Raw genomic sequence first — 20552 nt, 5'->3', positions numbered from 1 at the left:
GCGCGTCTGAGCTCGGAACGAATTTCCCACCTGGAGTCTGGGAAAATCACTGAAGCTCTGGCCTCGGTTTTCCCACCATAAAAGGGCAGGAAACCCATTATCGACCCCCGTGGGTTAGGGTGGGGATGAACTACATTCTGTGTATTTTTTGTAAGAGCGGACAACACCTGCAGGCAAAGAACAACGCTCGGAACGATCACCTAGGATCCTCACGACCCCAGCTCCCTTGGCGGCCGAGTGGGCTGGGGCTGCCAGGGCTCCGGGTGAAAGTTGCAGGCAGACCGTGGTCTGGACAATCTCTAATTAGGTCCGAGGGCGCGTCGCGAGGAGTCCCCGCGGGCCTCGGGTTAGATGGTGGCGGTGAAGCCGCTCCGGGGGCGCAGGCCTGGGTAACCCTAAGTAGTCCCCTGGCCGGCGCTGAGCCTCCGGAGGAAGTCTCGAGGGGCCCTCGCTTCGACTATGACAGGCGTCCCCACTCCCCTTTCCTCTTGGGTTCCCCCTGGCCTGACACAGCGGTCTCCAGACGACAAGTCCACCTTCGCGGTCGGTTCCCGCGTTCTTCCCGGCGCCTACAGAGGCTGCGCAGGCCGTAAGGGCGGGAGCCGGAGAGCCCTCCGCGCGTGCGCCCTCTGCTGGCGCCTGACGGTCTCCCTGGTCAGCGTACGCACGCGCCCCAAGCCCCGCCCCTGAGCTGCGGGCTCGCGGAGCCGTTGGAGACGCTCCCCGCCCTCCCCCTCCCACCGGGGGCGGGGCCGCCCCAGGGTCGAGGGAAGAAGGCGGGGACCCGGGATGCCACGCCCCCCGCTGGTCTTCATTTGAAGCCCCTCGACTCCTCACTGCTGGCCAATTGGAGCCCGCCCTGTCCCGAGCGCCGGCCAATGAGCGGCGCGTTCGGGCCGCTTCCGGCACCGCGCCTTGCTCGCCCCTTCCCCAGGTCTCCCCGCGACGGGCGGGGCGCGGGAACGGGCGACGGCCGCGGTGACGCGCGGCGGGCCCGGAGCCAATAGGGGGCGGGCTCGGCGCTGATGGACGGGGCTAGCGGCCAGTGGCGAGGCGCTGGCCGCACTTCCCGTCGGGGAGAGAGTGTAATATGGCGAAGACCTACGATTACCTGTTCAAGCTGCTGCTGATCGGGGACTCGGGGGTGGGGAAGACCTGTGTCCTGTTCCGCTTCTCCGAGGACGCCTTCAACTCAACTTTCATCTCCACCATAGGTAGCGGGGCCGGGGAGCGGCCGGGGACGCCGGAGGCCCGGGCCGGGCGCGCCCCTGAAGGGCTGGGGCTGAGGGAGCGGCTGGGCCGGACGGATCCAGGGATCTGAGAGGGTCGAGGGGACTGGAGGGGAGAAGAGCAGCCGCCTCCACCGCCTTTCGGGAGTTCCCGGGCTTTGGGGGGGAGGGAACCAAGTGCCCATTTTGCAGATAGGGAGACTGAGGCTCCAACCCTCAGCCTGGTCGTCAGGAAGTACGTGTCTTGGGCTGGGGTCCTGGCGCCGGTCATCTAGTTCTGTCCACACAGCAGCCCTCGAAGCTGTTCTTTTGGAGTCAGAAGTGAAACAGGCTTGGGGAGTAGGCCATAGGAAGAGGCCTATGACATCTGATCTTATTAAGCATTTACTGTGTGCTAGCCGCTTTATGTGCATTATCACACTCTCCAGTCCTCAGTGTTAGGTGCTTTTATGAGCCCGTCTCACAAACGAGGAATTTGAGGCCCAGGGAGGGACGAGACTCACCCAAGGTCAGAGTCTGCCGGTGGCATAGATGGAATTTGAATCCATGTGGGTCTAACCCCAAAACTCAAGGCTCGACCATCCCAGAGAGATGTGAGCACTCACCCCCAGCGCAACCACAGCTGGTCCATCTGAGGGCCAGAACTCTAAACCAGCTCTCTCTTGCTCTTTTCCTCTGGAATGTTCAGGGGTTAAGCCCCTCTCCCTGACCCTGTTTCCCCCATGGGTGAATTTCCTCTAGAAGGAATGGTGAGAAGGAGTCTGGAGGCTTTCTCTGCCCAACCTTCCACCACTTGAGAGTGACAGCAATGGCGACTGACAGCTGCCTGCCCTAGGACCTGTCATCCCCAAGGAGATGCCAGATAGAAAACTTCAGTGAGAAACCAAAATCAGCCGCTGCCACAGACAGCCCTGACTTCCCTATCTTGAGGCCCAGGACACCGGTTGTCACTTTGCAGAACAGCCTTTCCCACAGAGCCAGCCCACATTGTGGTTGAACAGAATTGGCTTGTTGCTTCTCAGTTCTGATATCCACAAAAGTGGAGCTGACTTCTCCACAAAACATGCCACAAAAACAGCCTTTGCCCATGTGAAAATGTTTGACCTGGAAGTAACACTGATCAAGCGGAGTGGCCTGTGAGCTCTGCAGCCTTACTTCAGAATGGTCACCAAGCCCAAGAGTTGATTCTGAATGGGGAAAACCTAGGGACCAGGTTTTGCTTTACCCATGTGTAACTTGAACCCAATCACTTATCTCCCTGAACCCCATGATGAGCTGCTCTTTCCAACCTTGCCCTCCTCCTGTAAAGCTACACTTTACAATGATATGCCATGCAGAGGAGAGAGAATTGGACTGGAAATGGCCATGCCTGCTTTCCAGCCACTGTTTGCCCTTGAACAAGCACTTAGTCTCTCTGAGCCCTGTTTCTTTGGTTTAGGAGTAACACTGTCTGCCGTGACCAGTGCCCTGGATGGTTGAGGATCAGAAATGTACAGTGAATAGGGGTTGTCATTATGGCCAGAGGCTGCCTGGAGGAAGCAGAATGGCTCCTGCAGTGATAGCATCCCATCCTTGGACACAGATGTTTCTGATTCCTCCCCCTCCACCATCCCAAGGTCAAACTTCGGGATAACCCTTGCATCTCTACCAATCAGGAAGTGATGTTAAGGCCTGTCAGGCTGTGGATTGCTCTCAACCCAGACCTCAGTTTCCCAGCATCAGAGACTTCCTGTTCAGCACAAGGACTAGTGAGATAAGTTCAGTAATTGGGCTTTTTGTTTGGTTCCTAATTCTTGACCAGAAAACCCAGTCTAGCACTTGAGGGCTCTGAGGAGACTGGCCTCCACTTCCAGACAAAGACATGACTTGGGCAAGGTCACCTGGGGAGGTAGAGGTGGCCCTTGAACCCAGAATCCCTCCCTCCCACCTTGGTATTCCCATTACATTTGTAGTTTTCCTGCAGGCCTCTGTCTTCTAAGAAAATTTAATTCATCTTGACCTTGAAGTAATGGCCTCATAATTCTTAGCCTTGTAAAGTTTACACTTCCTAATTAAATTTGGTTTGTTAGTGAAACCCAGGAAGAGGAGAGGACAGAGTGTTGCTATGGGACTTTGCTGATGAAACAGTTCTTTTTGATTTTCTAGGTTCCTGTGCGTCTGTGACAGGAGGTGTGGGGGGTGTTTTAGGAAGGAACAGCACTGGGCCTCTTAGTCCTAAATACAGCTGAATGCATAAAGGTGATTCTCTGTTGGCACTAAGTGTACCTCTGGATTTTCTTTATAGATCAGGGATTAAGTGGCTGTTTGTTTCCTGCCCATGTTTCATTTTGCCAAAGCCTATTCTCATAAGCTCCATCGATCGTTTGTGGTGTGAACTTGGCCCCGTGGCTCCTGGAATTGGTTCTTTACAGCCTGGCTCAGCTTCCACTGTCTCCTCAGGGCCCCATTCACTCATTCCTTCAGGAAGACAGATGGCGTAGCATCAAAGTGCTTCGTAAACCACAGAGCGCCACGTAGACCCCGTTGCTCTTAGTTCTGTTGTCCTGCCATCCTTCCTGACACCTGCCGTGTGTCAGCAGGGCTGCCGGGGCTGCAGAGATGACTCGGATGAATCAGAGGGAAACAGAAATGTAACAAGGCCTGTAGTCAAGGTGTGTGCAGGACTGGGTGATCAGTTTTTAGCAAATACGTAGTTGGCCTCTGCCATGCTGAATTACTGGAGACACAGCCGTGAGCGAGACGTCTGAGTCCCTGCCCTCCTGGAGCTTATGTTCTAGTGGGCAAACTTCACGTGCAGGCTGATATTCCCTGTGGTCCCCTGGACAGTTCCTGAGGTGGCCAGGGATGGAATTAGCATACCCATCATCAGTTCTGAGGGGTCAAGCCAGGCTTCAGCCTCAAGGCTTCATGGGTGGAGATTTGGGCTGTTTGCCCTCCATGCAGGGCATTCAGATGGGCAAGTTTTATCCCCAGGTTCATGGAGCAAGTATACACTGTCAGGGATAAGTGCATGAAGAAGAAAAAGAAGTGGGAGGAGAGAGTGAGGATGGTCAGGAAGGCTCCCCAGAGGAGGTGACTTGAACAAGAGACCTGAGTGAAGGGCCGGGAGAGCCAGGTAGCTGTGGAAGGAAACATTGCAAGAACAGGAAGAGCAAGCATGAGAGCCCCGAGGCCAGATCGTGCTAGGGATATTTAGGAAGCAGTCGCGTGAGCCACAGGTGCGGAGAGGTGGCCAGGCTGGGCAGGACCTGGGAGCACACACGCAACTCTTCTCACTTTATTCTGGGGCTGAGGGGGTGGTGGGAAGCCAGTGGAAAGTGTTTTTTTCTTAACAGTTTTATTGAGATACAATTCATGAACCATAGAGTTCATCCATTTAAAGCATACAAGTAAGCAGCTTTTAGTATATTCACAGAGTTGTACAACCATCACCGCAGCCAATTCTAGAACATTTTTGTTATGACAAAAAGAAACCCCAAACCCCTTATCAACCCCCTGAATCTCCCATTCCCCCTGCAACCCCTGGTGACCGCTGATCTCCTCTTTGCCTGGATTTGCCTGTTCTGGAGAATTCATACGAATGGGGTCCTGCGCTCTGTGACCTTTCATGTCTGGCTTCTTTCACTCAGCATGATGTTCTCAAGGTTCATCCATGTTGCAGCGTGTGTCAGGATTTCGTTCCTTTTCATGGCTGAGTAGTAGTATGGATGGACCCCATTTTGTTCATCCATCCATTGGCAGACACACTGGAAGGTTTGGAACAGAGGTTAGCTTTGTGACATGGTTGAATGTGGTTTGGAAAGCCTGGGAGGGAACTGAGGGGGTAGGAACCTGGAGAGCACCTGAAGAGGCTGAAAGGTCACCCTGGTCTTGGGCAAAGTGGACAAGGGGGGGCAGGGTGAGGAAAGCTTCTTGGAAGGTGACCTTCCAGCATGTCCTAAAGGAGAAAGTTTGTTGGACTGACAGGTGGGCAGAGTGGGGACCGCCTGCAGAGAGGGAACAGCAGGTGGGGAAGCTGGAGGCCGTGGGGGCGACATTGTGGGGTGTCATGGGGCTCCATGCCCTGTGTGCCTGGAGGGCCTGGTGCTGGGTGGCGGGAAGCGTGGGGCTCTGGCCTGCAAAGTGTTCTATGGAGGCCCACCCTGAGAGGCAGCCCGGTGGGGAGAGGGGATAGAACAAGGCTTTGGCATCTGAAGTACCTGGGTTTGCCTACCAGCTGTGCCGCTTGCGGCTTCACTCTGGGCAGCTGTCTGCCCTCTGAACCTCAGCCTCCCCTTCCATGAGAGGAGAAAGCTCTCCAGGTGCCTCCAGATTTGTGATTCCGAGAATCCACGTGCGTGGTGCCGGACAGGTGCTCCATAAGCCATGGATGCTGTTAGCTGTGCAGGTCGGCAGTGCCCACCTCAGATGCAGCTTCGAAAATGGGCTAACAGTGATGTGCCTTTTTTTTTTTTCCTTTTCTTTCAGGAATTGACTTTAAAATTAGGACCATAGAGCTCGATGGCAAGAGAATTAAGCTGCAAATATGGTAAGAGTCGTTGCCACCATCAGCCCCTTCGCCAGTGAGCACTTACAGCCAGAAGCCCTGTGCCTCTTTCCCCCTCCCTGTGACCATGGCCTCCATCTCTTTGTGCCCAGCCATACACGTCAGGCTTTCTTCAGAAACCTCAGGGACTGTGCTTTGCTGGTTACTGGGGCCTGGAGTCTGTGTCAGCACCTTCGGGGGACATAGCTGCTAGTCCTGGTTAGCTCAGCATTCCGGTGTGGGCACAGCTGGGTCTGGGCTTTCCTGTGGCCTACTTCCATTGAACTTGGAGAGCCCTCTGTGCCCAGGCAGTGATGGAGGCTGCAGGGCAGCAAAATTCCCCAGCCCAGCATTTCCTCTTGAGCCTACCAGCTCGCTGAAGGAGGCCAGACATCATTTCCTCTCTTCTGTCGTGGTGAAGCCCAGGCCTAACTTCTCTAACGCACAGACCCAAAACCCCAGAACCAAAAATAAACCGAGGCCTGGGCCCAGTGGTGAGACCCATTTCTACTCCACTTACCTGGGGCTGATTCCTTGTGATACATCAAATTAGAGCCGTTGTGAATCCCTGTCACTGATGCCAGCTGTGGTCTGTTGCGCATGGCAGCAGGAAGGCTGAGCTCACGTGGTCAGATGGAGGGGAGTCCCTCCCTATAGCCACGTCACTGGCAGGGAAGTATGTGCCCTGAGCCAAGTTAAAGAGAAGTCCTATTTGAGAGGGTGGTGCAGTCTCCCAGTCCCGGCAAGCACCTGTGGTGAGAGGGGCTGCCGTGAGAGGGGCCACGGAGCCACCCTCCCTGCAGCCTGTCTCCCTCACCCCAACGTCAGAGCACGAGCATTGCCCTGCTTGCCGAGTGTGTCCCCTCGGCTTCCATGGCGTTCACCTCTGACACAGACTTTAGAGTCCAGACCTGGATGAGGCCTAACGCTCTGTTAGTTGGGAATCAGGCAGTTTCTGGCTGCCTCTAGAAGTACCTCTACCTACCACGCGTGGCTCCCAGCAGCCTTGGTGCCTGAAGTTCAAAGTGACACCGCGGCCGCAGGCAGAAGTTTCGCTTTCTTCTTCCCCTCTCTTCCTCCTTCTGCTCTTAGCAGTATCCATGGGGTTAGAGACTTTCCTAGACTGGGGCCACGGTTGAGAATAAAATGACTGTTCGTAACCACTAATGTCACCTGCTGTTGGCATCAGAAAATCAGCAGAGCCCCAAGTGAGGCGCTTCTGTTGTGGTCCAGAGAGGCAGCGCCCTCGGCAGGGCAGGAAGGGGGTGCAGGGTCGTGAAAGGAACCCTGGGTCCAGAGACAAAAGACTTGGGTCTTGCCCTGGCTCTGCCACCAATCAGGGAAGTCCTCTTCATCCCAAACACTGAATACCCTCCGTGCCAGGAGCTGGGCTGGGCACGGCGTGTCTCACCCCGGTGTCGCCTCTGCACTGATGAGGAAGGGCTTTCTCCCTGGCCTCCACCGAAACAGCAAGTGCAGAAGTGCGTCCGAGGCCTCGCTGAGGTTGCCCAGCTCAGCCCACCCGCCATGGAACCAGCCCTTTCCAGACCCGTGTGGCTCTGGACTTTCACAGATAATACCTGACTTGGCTCTTCGGTGACCCAGAAACTCTGGGGAGAATCCCTAGGAAACAGAGGAGTCCTAGGGGGACATGGGACATGACTTTAGGCCTAGTGGGGCAGGTCCTTAACACCTCTGAGTCACCGCTTCCTTCTCTGTAAGAATAGGGAGAATGGGGCTGCTGCCACGGGGCAGGACGGTGAATCAGGAAATGACCTGTGAGAAAGCAGGGTGTCCATCCTGGGTAGATGTCCGTTGTCCCCACTGTAATGATTATTCATGTTTGCTGTCACTGGTATCCCTTTTTCTGCTTTAGGGACACAGCTGGTCAGGAACGGTTTCGGACGATCACGACAGCCTACTACAGGGGCGCAATGGTATGGATTGGTTTTTGTTTCTTTTTCTTTTCTTTCTTTTTTTTAAAGTCAAAATGAACATTACCGTCTTGAATACCAAAACCTGGATCTTTCTGGGGAGTCCATGCTTAGGGTTCTCAGGGGTCCTCAGTCCCAGGTTAATTTCAGGAGAAGACTGTGTGCCCTGCCCCCACATACATCCTCTTCTGCTTTAGAGACAATGCAGGGTTTAAGGAAACCTAATTCTTTGGGAATGAGGGAAGACTCAGGAAGCCGGTTCTTCCAGGTGAGGTCAGTGAAGTTGGAGATGGCATGCCCCAACACTTAGGAGCGTTCACGTGGCCCACGTAGTCTCTATGGAATCTGCTATTGAAGACTTGAAGAACAATCCAGGAGCTGACTTGTTCTGGGCTGTTGGCCATTATATTTGTCACCTGGGCCAGAGGCAGGGTGATGTGATAGGAAGACTTATTCCTCCTCCCTCCAGTACTTTTACTGAGCACCTTCTCTAGGCCAGGCCTGAGCTAGATGTGGAGGACGACCTGGAATAGGCTTCAGGTGGGTTGTGCGTGTGTGAGGCATGTACAGAGCTGAGTGCTCAGGGGCCAGAGGGAGAGGGAGGCAGATGCCTGCAGCCTGGCTCAGTGCCTCGCGTCACCCTCTGAGCTCCATCTCCTGACTTGGAAAGTGGGACAGAGAACAGGACTGTGTTCCGGGCAGCAGTGAGGATGGATGGCCAGCTCCCCCTTTCCAGCTTCCACTGCACCCTGCCCTTCCCAGTGTACACCCCATCCTACAACTGCATAGATGCCTGTTTCCTCCATTAGACCATCAGCTCTGTGAGGGCAGGACCACATCTTGGTCACTGCCACGTGCCCTGTGCCCGGGACCATGGTGGGTATGTGGTGGGTGTTTAGGAAATACTGGCGGACTACAGAAATGAATGAAGGCATTAAGTATTTAGAGTATCCTACATAGCTTCTGAAACATAATAGAAACTCAGTCATGTGGGTTGCAACCTTAGCACCCCTCATTAAAATTTATTTACTCATTTTCCTTTCACCTTGCTGTCCTCTAGTGAGGCAGGGGCCTCAGGGATCTGGGGTCCTGGGGGAGCTTCTACTGTGTGGCCTCAAGTAGGCCCCCTCCGTGTCTGGCCTGAAAGAGCTCCCCACTGACCCATTCACTGAGCCCCTTCCTGGGCCAGCTGCTGGGCCCAGGTCTTGGCCATTAACCCCTGAGCATGGGTGCCATGGTTATCCCCATTTTACAGATGGGGGACCTGAGGCTCAGCATGGTTTCGTGCCCTGCTTAAGTTCACACAAAGGGTAGATGGCTAGGCCAGTACTGACTGGTTGTCTCCAGTGCCCACATCCTCAGCCAGCCCCTGGTGACACTAGGCTGAGCCATTTGTGTGGCCCTGTCCAGCCCCAAGTGTTTGTGGTTTGCAGTCCTAGATCTGTGCTAACCTGTATAGAAGCCAGCAACCACGTGTGGCTCTTTGAGTTTAAATTGATTAAAATAGGGGTGCCTGGGTGGCTCAGTCGTTGAGCGTCTGCCTTCGGCTCAGGTCGTGATCCCTGGGTCCTGGGATCCAGCCCCGCATTGGGCTCTCTGCTCGGCGGGGAGCCTGCTTCTCCCTCTCCCACTCCCCCTGCTTGTGTTCCCTCTCTCGCTGTGTTTCTCTCTGTCAAATAAATAAATAAATAAATAAATAAATAAATAAATAAATAAATAAATAAATAAATAAATAAAATAAATAAAATAAATAAATTGATTAAGATAAGAAATCGAGCCCCTTGGTAGGACCAGGTGTATTTTAGCTACCCCAGAGCCATGTGAGGCCAGTGGTAACCTCATGGGACAGCTCAGAGAACATTGCCACCATGGAAGCCACCATCCTTTCCCTGTATAGTACTAGACTCTTGGGTCCCAAATTTGGGCAACATTTGATGTCTCTTGTCCCATCATGAGCTTACAGCCTGATATGGGGAGCTGTGCCCAACGAGGGCTGGGAAAATGATCATTTGGAGCTCTAATGAGAGTTTCCAGGAGGACCTGGAACAGAGTGATCCCGTGCTTTCTAGGGACTTCTCTCTCCTGATAGAGCTCTACCCACTGCCCACAGCCCTTGGTTGGTGAATACCTGGGACCTTGGAATCTTGAGCCTGTGGCATCAACTTGCTGGTGGTGGCCAGAGTCCTGGGCCAGCAGAGGGGCCAGTCCCTGGATAAACAAGTGGAAAGGCCTCGGGACCCTGTGTCATTTCTTGCCCCTGATGGCCAGAGGGCAACTGCGGGGCAGAGGCCTCCATAATGCTTGACTTATGGAGTCTGCATGCCAGAGTCTTCTACTCAAGCTGGCCTTGGCTGGGGCGTGGTGGACAGCACAGCCACTGAAAGCTCCGTTGAGTTATCCCGCAAGTGGCCACTGCTCAGTCTCCCCAAGAAAGCCCTGAGAAGGGGCCCCCAGATGGCATTTTTGAGGGGTCCTGGCCATGGCTGTAGTTGTGGCAGGCTACGAGGCCACTGTGTGCCCCCTAAGGTTCATGGCCAGGATTCGGGATTGCAGTGGCTGTCTTGCCCCGTCTTTGAGGTTTTGTCACATAGTCTCCCAGTAATCCCCCCGCAGCACCCACATCCCGTGTTCTTACTCTGCAGACTCAGGTAGCCTCAGAGACTTCCTAGCTAGCACCAGAGGTCATGGGTGTGGGCTGGCCCCTTGGAGGGGGTAACCTGAGGGAATTGAGTAAGCCAGGCCAGGGCAGGACAGCTGGGGCCATGGGCCTCAAAAGTGGCCCTCAGCATTGCTTGGTCCTGATGAGGGCCTAGGGCGGTTCCTAACGGGAGATGGTGTGATCAACTTCTTCAGAGTTAGCCTTGCCTGGGCTTCAGTCTTAAAGGTCACTTCTGTGCACCTCAGTTTCCCTTGTATCAAGCAAGGATATTTGCCCTGCTCAGTGATGGCAAGATCATGGGCCCAGGTGGAGGTAGGTTCACTGTGCAGCTCTTTCGGGACCCCTGGACTGCCTCCTGGGTGCTCATGCATTGGTTATGGAACCTCGGGCCTCAGTGCTGCCCAGCCCTGTGCTCCAAGCTGGCCCCCGCTTAGGTGGAGTCACTGGAATGCACAAGGGTGTCAGGGTTCAGGCCCCAGGTGTGCCCTGTACTCTTTCATGGGATGGGAGATGAGCCTAGCCATCCCCACACCTCAAGGTCCTCATCTGCAGGGTGGGGACCGTGGCACCCTGTAGTACCTGGCACATAGTGATGCCAGATGATAGGTCACGCCAGAGTGCCCAGAGGAGACTCAGGCAGGGTGGGGTGAGGGAGAGTGGGCGTGAGAGGGGCCCAGTGGGCACCGGGGCCATGGAGCACAGCATGCAGGGCAGGGAGCTGTGGGACATGAGGCTGGGAGGTCGGCAGGACCTTGTGGGCTGCCAGAGCGTGGGCCATACTTAACCTGCTGGCACTGGGGAGCCTGTAAGGCTCGTTTATAAGCCTGAGTTTGGTGGGATCTGGTCTGTAGGGTGAAGGGTCACCTTGGCGGCTAGGTAGACAGGACTAGAGCCTGGGAGACCGGGGAGGAGCTGGTGCTGCAGTCCAGCAGAAGGACGGGCCGCAGGGGTGGAGTGGAGGGAGTTTGTGGGAGGGGTGTCCTGTTGGGGTCCGTCCCAGCCACCCCACCTTGCTGGGGGCCTCCCCCTCAGCTCGCAGCTTGTGCAGTGCACGTGTCTGTCTCCCTCCGCTCAGGGCATCATGCTGGTCTATGACATCACCAACGAGAAATCCTTTGACAACATCCGGAACTGGATTCGGAACATTGAGGAGGTAAGGCTTGCAACCCGTCACATGCACAGGAACTTCATACATGTCCTCTCCTCAGTCCCCACCCCAGGGCTGCGTGGTTCACAGATGAGATCACTGAGGCACAGGGACCCCTAGAAGTCACTCGCCAAGAGCCCCGTAGCTAGGGACATACGCAGAATGGGGACTAGAAGCCAGGCAGCTGACGCTGGAGACCACACGTGGGCCTGGCCTCATCATACGGTGGCCCTGAAAGCCCATTTCCCTGGCGGGGCTGTTGGGTTTGGGTAGTGTCTCAGTCATGAGAGAAGGGATATCCAAGCTCTTGATCACCATGAGCATTTGGTGCTTTGCAGAAAAGGAAGGTTCTGGGATAGGCATGACCCTTGTGTCTGGTGGATGTGGTGGGGAGGCATTTCCGACAGTGCTGAGTTTCAGCAGAGCAGGGTGTGAGCTGGTCTGAGCTACCTGTGTTCCGGCCACAGCTCTTATAGTGCAGCCGGCTGGGAAGGAGGGTCTGCTAGCCTCACCTTCCGGGCCCAGAGTTGGTGTCCTCGCCTTTCGGCTCCCCATAGAGCTTGCTGTCACCCGCAGAGCTGCCTTGGACGGTGGCACTTGCAGCTCTTGATGACTCATCAAGTGGGGCTTCGGGTCTGAGGTGCAGCCAGAGGACTTCACCCATCCATAAAGCCACGGCCAAAGGTCGCGTCACTGCTGGCCTCTGAGCAGTGGCACCAGGCTGCCGTCCTGACACCCCCACATTGGCTGGCTGGTGGCTGGGCCCTGGCTGAGGATGAGGAACTGCTCCTGTTGGTCTTTGTGGAAACTCGCTATTTCTGGCCAGTGGGCGAGAGGGGGCCTTGCAGTTAACAGGAAGTTAGGCAGGGAGCAGTGAAGCGTGTCTCACCAAGACCAGATCTGAGCTATACAGTGAAGGTCCTTTTCCATACCCAGGTCCTTCGGGAAGCGCAGACTCCTCCACTGGGGCCTGGGAAAAGGTTGGAGGAGGAGCTCTGATCAGGCATTGTGTGAGGGGGGGCAGTTGTGGGAGCGCCAGGGGATGGGGAAGTACCCAGGGCTGGCTGAGGTGGGGGGGGGGCACCCCCAAACAGGCGTTGCCCACTTCCAGAGCCCAAACAGAGTGAGCTGGAGTGGGGCAGAAGATCCCAGGACAGCAGCTGGGGCCTCCAGCAGAGGAGCCAGAGAGGGAGGGAGGCGAGCAGGGGGAAATAGCCCAGCCTCGCTTGCCTCCCATAGGCCAGACCCTGCCAGGAGCCCAAGGATGGCCTCAGATCCTGGGTGACACAGCCCATAGAGAAGCTGTCCTCAGCAGCTGGAAGGCATGTGCTTGGTCAGAGTATTAGAACCTGGACTCTGCTCTTACTGGCAGTGTGACCTGAACAGACCATGACTCAGCCTCTCAGCTTCAGCTTGTCACCTGTACAAGACTGTGCTAGCAGTCTTGGCCCACCACGCTGATTTCAGGGGACAGACTGCGTGTTGGCCTGTAGTCCCGTCTGACCTCTCACTTCCCCTATCTGCCCCTCCCCCCCCAGCATGCTTCTGCAGATGTCGAAAAGATGATACTCGGGAACAAGTGTGACGTGAACGACAAGAGACAAGTTTCCAAGGAACGGGGAGAAAAGGTGGGCACGGCAACCGGCTTGGGCCTGGTGCCTCATGGCAGAGGGACTTCAGGGTTTTAGGGTCCTCTGCATGGAGGCCTGTTCTGCCGCAAACGGTCCCCGATTGCTTGCTGAGGGAGTGGGCTTTGGGGGAGATTCCTTCACAGTGTTTCTGAGCATACAATGACCCGCCATCCTGGCTTGTACAAGACTGAGGGGACCTGGGACTCAGGACTTTGCCAGGCAAACCAGGACACTTTGGTTGCGCCAGTGTGGTGCTTTCCTTGAGAAGGAAGAGTGGAAAGCACTCACCCGGCTGGGCTTCTGTCTAAAGACTGCAAGCACGAGGGCTTCTGGGGTGTGCTCTGCATGCTCCCATATGGCATCTGGTGGCAACCTGTTGAGACCACAGGGAGCAGGGGACAGAGCCACGGTTTGAACCAGGCCCCCTCCATCTTCCTGCCAGGGACGCTCACCCATTCACCACCTGCTCTCCACTCGGGGCTTGAGGGAGCAGCCCAGGAGGTCACATCCATGGCCTGAGACCCCCCCCCCAACTTCCTTGCTCCCCACTTGGTGGTTTGTGGCGTTCAGGGGCGCCTGGTGGCTGAGGTGCACGTGTGTGTCTCCCTTCCTCACAGCTGGCCCTGGACTACGGAATCAAGTTCATGGAGACCAGTGCGAAGGCCAACATCAATGTGGAGAACGTAAGTCCTGGGCCCACAGCACGGACCCCTCTGGGCTGAGGGACAGGCTGCCCCCTCTGGGGAGGCTCTTCCAGAGGGACTGACCTCAGGCTCCGGGCTGTCTTATTAGCCAGGTGGCCGGTAGGCGGTTTTGGGGCATTGCCATATGCCAGGCCCCTTGGGGGAACCGCTGTCATGTTGTGACATCAGCAGGTGCAGGGCCTGGCTGGCCACCTAGGGTATTACCTCAGTGGCTCTTGGGCAGCCCTGGAGAGCAGGCACAGTTTTGCAGGTGGAGAAACTGAGCCTCGGACAGACCCAGCTGACTGGTGCCGAGGCCTGGCTCCAAGTTTGTGCTCTTAGCCACGCCACCCACCCAGACAGGCCCCAGTCGCAGCCCAGATGGAGTAGGGAGCCCTGGCTGAGCCTCGGACCAGGCCACCCTCTCTTCTCCACGGGGATGCCAGCCTCGCAGCTAACCTGCCGATCTCCATCCCACCACCCCAGTGATCTTTCTAAAGTGGATCTTCCCTGTCACTCCTGAGCTCAACCCCGTACTCCTGGCACAGAAGGCCCTCCCTTACCAGCCCCAGCCAGTGTGCACCGCCCACGGCTTGGGCCTCGCCCACCACTCTCCATCCCGGGCCGCCTGTGCAGCACCCTCCTCGTACCCTCTATTCCCTCAGGGCCCAGTCCAAGTGGGCCCTCCTCAGGGAAGCTTCTTGTCTTCCAGCACCCCAAGTCACCCTCCACAACAGAACTTTCCACATCATGTGGCCCCCAAAAGGGCCAGGGCGAGCTTTTGTCAAGCATGGGGAGACAAACCTTTCACCTGGTACCAGCCCTTCCTGGCCTTCCTGCTGGCAGGGACCCCAGATGAAGCTTGTTTGGCTAAGAACGACTTGTCCTTCTTTCTGCCCTGCCCCTGCGCATCAAGAAGCAGGGGCAAAAGTGGACAGAACACAGGAGTCTGGGATGGAAAGCTAGGTCCTCCTCCTGGATCCTTCCTTCAGACAAGTCACTGACCCCTTTGAACCTGAGTTTCCTTTCTGTCCAGTCAGGGTGTCCCCACGTCCCAGGTCATTGGCTCAGGGGAGGTGGTGGTACAGGTTGACAGGAGTAGCCCAGCAGTGGCAGGAGATGGGGCTGGACAGGGGACACCCACACCCAGGGAGCTGCCCTAATGCTGCCCCCCTCTCCCGCCATGGTCCCACCACATGTCCTACACGGAGCAGCCCGGAACCAGCAAGCCCCTCTCTGCTCCCTGCTCCAGGGACATTAATGACATGCTTATTCCACAGGCATTTTTCACTCTCGCCAGAGACATCAAAGCAAAAATGGACAAAAAATTGGTGAGTGTATGTCCTTTTTTGAATCCTTGCACGGCTCCCTGTTGGAGCCAGCTGTCCTTGGCCTCAGTGCTGTGATGCATCTCCGGGCAGATCTGCGCATTAGGGCCCAGCCAGACCTGGTAGGGCATCTCTGGGAAGGGGGCAAGAGTTAGCAGGAGAGGTGTGGGCCTCCACACCTGGATGCGCTGCTCTGCTCCATCCTTCCTCCCTGGCTCAGAGCTGCTCCGTGCCAGGTGCTGTCTGCCAAGCACGCGGGCTAGCCGGGGACACAGGGCCCTTTCCACCCTGCCTGGGAGAAAGAGCCTCCTGCACAAAAGCCCCAGGCAGCCCAGAGCCACAGCCCACCCTGTGACGAGGCCGCCAGCAGGCCTGTGTCTGCCAGCCACCGGCTCTCCGTATCAATGAGTCCATCCCCAATTCTGTAGGCCGGGACAGCTCTGTGACCTTCAGTAGGGCCCTGGGGCCTCAGAGAGGTCATGCCCGGATTCCTCCCCATCCACCCTTTTTGTTTGTTTTCTGGCTTTTTTGTTTCATAGTGCCAGGCCCTCAGTATTTCTAGAGCTGCCTTTGGTCGTGTGTGCATACTTGACTATACTTTGGGCATGTTTAGCACCTAAACACTGCTGTGAGTCTTGCTCCAGAGCCTCCAGCCCAGTGGCCACTCTTCCCCGGCCCTTTCCCACCCCTCGTTGTCTGATACGAGAGCATAAAGCCAGCTATGTGTCGCTTGAGTTACATCTGGTCACACAAAACGGCACGTAGGACACAAAACACCACTCAGGTAGTTCACATCTGATTTAAAACGTGCTTTTGTAATTCTCAGGTGCTGTGAACGGAATCATAAGGGATATGATCAATTTAGTAGCAGCCTTTTAGCCGAAACAGGAAGCAATCCACGTACACAAACACACTGACCAGCAACAGTGTGTCATTTTCCTATCCTTTCTTTCCTCTTCAACATGACAGTAAAATCGAGATTCTTTTTTTTTAAGATTTATTTATTTATTTATTTGAGAGAGAGAGAGAATGAGAGAGAGCACATGAGAGGGGGGAGGGTCAGAGGGAGAAGCAGACTCCCTGCCGAGCAGGGAGCCCGATGCGGGACTCGATCCCGGGACTCCAGGATCATGACCTGAGCCGAAGGCAGTCGCTTAACCAACTGAGCCACCCAGGCGCCCTAAAATCGAGATTCCTGATGATCCCTCTGCCACTTCCCCCCTGGCAGTTAGGCTAAGCGTTGTGGTGACGCTCTGTTTTCCTCAGCCCGTGGATCACCTCCGTAGAGCATGAAGCACTGATGTGCAGCCGTAGTCCTTGCATTTCCTCTTTTTCTAAACCGAATTGCAAATCGCAGATGGTTAAATTCCTACTCATTTCTGAACCGAATTGCATGCAAATCGCAGACGGTTAAATTCCTACAAAACACCTTCGTCTACATTCGGAGTCGCAGCCCCGTGCCACTTCCTCTCTGCCTTTTCTTTTTAATTGAAACATAATTGACATGTAACATCGTGCAAGTTTGAGGCGTACGATACATTGCTCTTAATATGTTGATATTCTGAAATATGATTACTGCAGTAGCGTGAGCTAACACCTTCATCACCTCCCATAATTATCATTCCTTCTTTGTGTTGAGAACAATTACGATCGAGTCTCTTAGCAACTCTGAAGTTGATAATACGGTGTCATAAAGTCAACACAGTACTGTTGACTATAATCACTGCGCCGTGCCTTAGCTCTCCAGAACGTATTTATCTCCTAGGTGCAAGCTCGTATCTGTCTTACATCACTGATGCGGCCAGCTCTGCCCACCCCTGTCTTCTCTCTCGAGAGCATCCTAGAAAGCCGGGCTCCCGCCAGCGCCCACCCTACTCCCAGACCTCCGGCGCTTCCCCGCTCTGCCCAGCCCAGTGCTCCTCACTGCACTGAGCGCAAACTCCATACCGCCTAGGCCACTGCCGCCCTCCCCACCTTCTCACCCCGCCGCGTCCCTGTGGTCTGCTCCAGCCACACTGGCCCTTTCCTGTTCCTTGAACCCTCCCCGCCATGTTCATTTGGACTTTCCCCTCCCCCTGCAGTGCTCCCCTCCTGCATCAGCGTCCTGGGGCTACCGCAACACATTCCCGTAACAATCTCAGCAGCTTCCACAACACATGCGTGTAAAAGTTCCGGAGGTCACAAGTCGGAAACGGGTCTGACCGGACTAAGACCAAGGTGTCGGCAGGGGTGCCCTCATCCCCAGAGGCCCCAGAGGCCCCAGGGGAGAACCCGTTTCCTTGCCTTGTCCAGCTCCTAGAGGCCATTCCTTGCTTTGTGAGCCCTTCCTCCATCTTCTGAGCCAGCCGCTCAGCATCTCTCTGACCCTGCTTCCTTCGTCCCCACTCTCCACCACAGCTGGGGAGTTGCTCTGCTTTTAAGGAGTCACAGCGTTCGATGGGGCCCACCTGGATGATCCAGGCCGCTCTCCCCATCTCAGCTCAAACACATCTGCAAAGTCCTTCCGCTGTGTCAGGTTTCCTTCTGCACAGGTTCCAGGGATGAGGGCGTGGACGTCTTGGGGGGCAGTTACTCCGCTGACCACAGCCCTGGACTGTCCCTGGCCTCACTTCACGAGGCCTCTGTTCAGATACCGCCCTCAAAACGCTTCTCCACTCTTTGCCTGTCCTCTCTCATTACTCGCTGCTATGGGAAATCACTGCTTATTTGTAGACCCGTGCGATTTGTCTCCCTGTACGGTGTGAACTCCCCAAGGCTGGACCATTTGCCCACCCCTGCATGCCCAGTGTCCACACAAGGACCTTGCACAGCATAGGCATTCGATGGTTACTTGAATAAATTTGGGTTTTACTTGAGAGCAAAAAGATGAGAAGGAATTAGTCAAAGGAAAGGGGACTAAACCGTGCAAACAGGATGGAACGGGAGAAAATAGGATCTGAGTGGCCAGGGTAGGCAGGGGCCAGATGACAGGCAGAGGCTTCAAATGCTGTGTGAGGGACTTAGGGCATTCCCCCTGAAAATGGGGGAGCATGGGTGGGTTTCGGTATGGACTGAGTGGACAAGATTAGAGTTTAGGGCCTGCAGTACAAGCTGTGGGGCAGAAGGTGGACAAGGGGAGAGGTGGTGAGTCAGAGCCCTGGCACAGGGACGTGGACACCAGCCAGGTGTGAGTGGCATTGTGACCTTGAACCCAACCCCACTCTTCCCCTCCCCCCCCCCCAATCTCAGAGGACAGTCTTTCTGCTGCCCCTGGGCTGCCTCACTGGGAGGGACTCAGCACAGTTGGGTAGATGGATGGAGAGAAGGAAGTAGGGAAAGGAGGTTGAGATGGGTGGGGTGAGCAAATGGTGGGAAAGATATTGAAGGGATGAATGGAAGAGGGGGGATGGGCAGGCGAGTAAGAGGAGTGGAAGAATGGATGGTTGGAAAGGGGAGGTAGGTAGCAGATATGTGGGTCTGAGAAAAGTGAGTTGTCAGTTGGAAGGGACAGTTGGCTGGTTGGAAGGTGACGGAGGTTTGACAAATGCGAGGGGATAGAGGGTTGGGTGGACTGGCAGATGGGTGGTTGGTTGGTTCATTGGTTGGTGAAGAGACATAGAGCTGATGCTCAGCCATGACCTCAGAAAACTTTTTGCCATTTCAGGAAGGCAATAGTCCCCAAGGGAGCAACCAGGGAGTCAAAATCACACCAGACCAGCAGAAGAGGAGCGGCTTTTTCCGATGTGTTCTTCTGTGAGGAACGCTGCCTTACTCTGAGCCTCGCTCCATGTGGCTGACTGTGCCTGTCCGGAGTGAGTCCGTCACTCAGCTGGGGCCCTCCCCCTCCAACACTCCCTGCCGTGCCGCGGCCACTGGGCCCATGGCCACCAGACACAATTGAGAAATTGTTTATTTTAGTAACTGTCTGATCTTTTTCAACTTTGGAGATGGAATAAGTTAAGAATTTGCTATTTTTCCCTCGATGTCTGCTGAACGGGCCCTCTCGTCGTGTAACCAGAGAGAAAGATGGAGTTGAGGTGTGGCCATCAACATCAGCCAACATGGTAGGCCTCCATCTCCAGGCCTTTAATCCTCATCTCATTGCAATACAAGCAAAGCCCCACCGGGAAGCCCGTTCACATCCCCAGCACAGAAGCCAGGCCCCCAGAGGCCAGTGAGGGTTCTGGGAGTTCCAGGCTCCACACCCTGAGCGAGGTGACGCATGCCGGGCCCACGAAGCGTCCACCTAGCACATCTGACGCCTACTTTCTCCTCTTCTATCTGGTTTGGACAAGTGACTAAAACCATTCCCCCCCCCCCCCGCATTCTTCTCAACTGTCAAACCAAACCAAAGGGAAGCACAAATTACGGAAATCCTGAGGAAAGAAGCTTGGGGCGGCCCTTCCTGTTCACAGCCAGGTGCTGTCCTAGTCCGGCGGGGCCTGGGCATGGTCAGCAGGCCTCTCGGCATTCCCCGCCCGAGCGCCGAGGGCCGCAGGTGACCCTGAACGCGCAACCACACACGGTCCAGCTGTGCTTGGGGCATCTGCGTCTTGGTGCCCCAGGCAGCCCCCCGACGCCTCTTCCCTCCCGCTGTCTCCAAATCGGACGTACTTTCTAGCTGAGATTTTTATTTTTCCAGATCTGTAGTGTCATGAAGTGATTCTGTCTTTGATTCCCAGCGGCAGACCCAGGTGACTGGGAGCTCGTGTGCACCTCTGGCCGGACGGGCCTGAAGCGTGAGGCCGCACTTGGCGCGGGCCGAGGCACAAGCAACAGACTGACCGCGGAGCAGTCTGAGTTGGTTTTTAACTGCCGTCACCCGGTTCTGTTGTGGCAGCTCTACCCTCCCATAGCAACTGCAACTGGGACCGGTAACCAGGTTGGAGGGGTGTCAGCCGGGAGCCTTTCTTTCTCTCCACCCCCCCCCCAAGCTGCTGTCAGTCCAAGCCATTGGCATTGTAGTTTTTTCTTTTGTGAATTAAAACCAACATACCAGCAATAGTCTGCTCTCCCCTGAAATCTCTTAACATGCTCTGTTTACATCGATAAATGCACTTAAGGAAAACAAATTAAAGCTCATTTTAAAGTTAACAGATTTTTTTTTTTTTACAGCTTATCTTATTTCTTGGTTGTAATTTCATCTGTAAGATTAGAGATTGGACTAGATTAAAGGTAATGGATATTTATGTCCCCATGTCCCCTGTAGGGCACTGGGTCGAGGGTCCTCCGGAGGCCTGTCATTTAAAGTGGGAGCCGTTCCACTTTTGCGTGCCTTGGCTCTCATCTGCTCCTCAAGTGTGCCAGGTTCACCCCTACCCCAGGTGTAGACAGGATCAAAGCAGAGGAGGTCGGTTACCCCGAGCTCTGAGGAGATGCAACTGTGACCCAAAGACTGACTTGGAAGAAGCAGCTTCCCGACCCCCAGCTCTGCCCT

At 55.4% G+C, this 20552-nt stretch overlaps 1 protein-coding gene across 1 annotated transcript; it reads left to right on the top strand.

Annotated features, from left to right (window-relative positions):
- The first annotated feature begins 940 nt into the window (after positions 1-940).
- On the top strand, positions 941-20213 carry RAB8A (RAB8A, member RAS oncogene family). The gene is made up of 8 exons (XM_034996690.1): positions 941-1214; positions 5697-5757; positions 7631-7691; positions 11423-11500; positions 13033-13122; positions 13743-13808; positions 15089-15139; positions 18780-20213. The coding sequence occupies exons 1-8, from the start codon at positions 1091-1093 to the stop codon at positions 18870-18872; spliced, it is 624 nt and encodes a 207-aa protein (XP_034852581.1). The 5' UTR covers positions 941-1090; the 3' UTR covers positions 18873-20213.
- The last annotated feature ends 339 nt before the right edge of the window (positions 20214-20552 follow it).

This window comes from Mirounga leonina, unplaced genomic scaffold (genome assembly GCF_011800145.1).
Source record: "Mirounga leonina isolate KUSES-001 unplaced genomic scaffold, KU_Mleo_1.0 Mir_94, whole genome shotgun sequence".
Lineage (NCBI taxonomy): Eukaryota > Metazoa > Chordata > Mammalia > Carnivora > Phocidae > Mirounga > Mirounga leonina.
This window is presented reverse-complemented; position numbering and strand designations above follow the sequence as displayed.